Genomic DNA, 2,699 nt, shown 5'->3' on the forward strand with positions numbered 1-2,699 from the left:
CAGGAGGAGCTACCAGGGAGCACAGGCATTAAGGAGCCGGACCCACCGATCTCTGTCCAGGATCTGAAAGACCGTTCACATTGCTTTTAGAAATCAGTTCAACGCGGTGCTATTCTAAAAGAATAAGTCCAAAAGGCTTTTTTTAGGAGAAAATTAATGACTTTGAGAAGAACAAGAGAAATTAAGCAACAAGACAGCGTTCCCTACTTCCGATTTTCATCAGATGCTCATTAGTCTTCCGGAAATGAACTTGGCTTTCTCCCTCCCCCATCCAAACTCAATGCACCCTTCAAGATGAGCAGACCGGCGAGGGCAAGATACCCAAATGAAACTGGTGGCTGCCAACGGCACCCAGGGGCCCCTCACTTGGGAACCATTTTCTACACAGTGAGCTTTGGCATTGGGAAAGAATCCTCTTTCAAAGAGCAGGCTACTGATTTACTGGAAAGAGAACAGGAAACCTGGTTGTAGTCTAGACTGTGCCTGCTCCCCGGGTGACCTTGGGTTACACACACACACAGACACACACACACACAGGATTCAGTCTCTCTCACACATTTACATTCACACTAAGACACAAAGAATTTGGGGGCAACGGGGGTTGACAAGATAATTCTTAGGTCTTGGCCAAGTGAAAAACAAAAATATGAAGAACCCCACTGGGGAAAATAAACCCTCCAGTGGACCTTTAGAAAAATCCCTCATATGGCATGAAGTTATCTGCTCTGTCCCAGGGAAACCAGAGCAAGCTGCCTGCAACAGCTGCTTCAAGCAACAAGGTAGTGTCCCCATGACGGAGTCTGGCTTGGGAGAAACCTCTCCCTGCTCTCGTGGGCCTAACACCATGCCCTCCCCACCTGGCCCTTGAGACCCCAGTGGCCTTGAATTTCAGGAGAGACTCTGACCCCAGTGAAGGGCACTGGCTCAGCTAAGCTGGTGGGGCCCCCAGTAGAGACCACCTTGCTAGACAGCACCCCCTCCATGCCTGTACAACAACCCTTAACTCTAGCAAGGGGGCAGTGAAGCCTCTGGGTCCCCATTATTTTTTCTGCAAAATGGCCGGCTCTACAGCAAGCACCTTTACGCCCCACCACCCCCTCCCATGGCCAGGTCAGCCACAGGTCTGCCTCGCACCCCCCATGTATTCACCCACAGTTTTTCTGGACAGCCTTCTTTCCTTTTGCCCCCCAGCCTCCTGCTCCAGCAGGAAGACTGAGCACCCACCACTGGCTGCTTGGTTTACCAGCTAACTGGTTGACCAGACAGGGGTCCCTGCAGGCAGGGAGTTTATAACCAGGGTCCATGAACTGCCAAAAACTTGAAGACAAAATTTTGTGGGTGGTGCATACATGTATTTTTTTTTTTTTTGAGGTAAAAGCCAGCTCTTCTTCATCAGGTGCTCAAAAGTGTCCATGAAATCACTTTGTTTCTCTCATCACGTACACCCCTCCTCTATAGCCTCTCTGAAGCCATTGCTCTCAGATTTTCAGCTTCAAACGCTGTTAACTCCTTTTTCACACAACATTGAGCCTGTGGCTAAGGCATCGCACCCCATTTTACAGAAGAGGTAGTCAGGGGCTGGCACAACTTATAGTTTGCCCAAGGTCACAGCTGCTAAGAATAGACAAGACCAAACCCTGATTATGGCTGCACAAGTCCTGGGAAATGCTCCCCCAGGCCCGCTGCCTACCTACCTGTTGCTGGATTGTCCTCCTCACCCCCCAGATCTAGGCCGGGCCCCTCAGTTTCCCTCTGCCTTGGGAGGGCGGGGGTGGGGGGGCAGGTTTGCCTACATCTCCCTACCCCCAGGCTCTGGCTGAGCTGCTGGCAGGGAGTGGTGACAGCCTCCAGGGTTAGGCCCACCTAGAAGCGGTACCCCAGACACAAGAGCACCGGAGGGCAGGGGCGCTGTGAGGGCGTGCAGGTGTAGAACTGGTGCTGCCTCCCCTCCTTCCCTCCCCCCAGCCCCCGCAAGCAGGAAAGAAAGGCTGTCACCCCAGAGCCATTCCCCCGTGGTCCACCCAGTCGGCTAAGAACCTGAAGTCCAGGGGACCCCCACGAGTCGGGGGCCCCAAAGTCTGGGGTGGGGGGACAAATAGGGACGCTGACGGCCTTGGGTGCAGGGCGGGAGGGGGGCTCTGGATGCAGCCAAGACAAAGATGGAGAGGTAAGGTCTGCGCGTCCCTTCCAATGGCGGGGGGTTGGGGGGGGCGCGTCGGAGCTCCAGGGGTGCGGTCGCCAAAGCTTCGCGTTAGCGGAGAGGGCATACACAGGAGACCCAGGGGGTGGCAGATAGATCCGGGGACGAACCAGGGAGCATCTAGGAGGCGCAGGTGAGTAGGGAGAGCTGGGTCCAGGCGACCCAAGGGCCCACCTGCGGGAAAGGGGTGCATGCAGATGAGCTAGGGGTCCCTCGGGGGCGGCTGGAGGCTGCAATACGCGGCATCTCTGAGCCCCTGGGGGCCATGGATGGGGACGGCGACCCTAGGGGCGCCTCCCCGAGCGGGCTGGGGGTGGGGAGGTGAGTGGCCACCTTTGGGGCGCACCGGGTCGGTCGGGGGCCTCCGGGTCGGGTGCCCGAGACAGCCGCGGGGCCGGGGGGCGGGCCGCGCGCTTACCCGCGTCCTCATCGTCGAAGGAGTTCATGCACGGGAAGTAGATGGCGAGCGCCTCGAAGGAGGCGGACAGGCTGAGGCGGC

At 56.8% G+C, this 2,699-nt stretch overlaps 1 protein-coding gene across 1 annotated transcript in view; it reads right to left on the reverse strand.

The window, feature by feature from the left end:
• Window positions 1-2,693, reverse strand: part of RIMS4 (regulating synaptic membrane exocytosis 4) — a 50,090-nt gene extending 47,397 nt beyond the window's left edge. The window contains exon 1 of the mRNA XM_004687406.2: window positions 2,619-2,693. Coding sequence (XP_004687463.1) covers window positions 2,619-2,646 — 28 coding nt within the window. The 5' untranslated portion in view covers window positions 2,647-2,693. The remainder of the gene's footprint in view (window positions 1-2,618) is intronic.
• Window positions 2,694-2,699: the final 6 nt, after the last annotated feature.

The sequence above is a fragment of the Condylura cristata genome, unplaced genomic scaffold, assembly GCF_000260355.1.
Source record: "Condylura cristata isolate star-nosed mole 26May11 unplaced genomic scaffold, ConCri1.0 scaffold00022, whole genome shotgun sequence".
In the NCBI taxonomy this organism is placed as follows: Eukaryota; Metazoa; Chordata; class Mammalia; order Eulipotyphla; family Talpidae; genus Condylura; species Condylura cristata.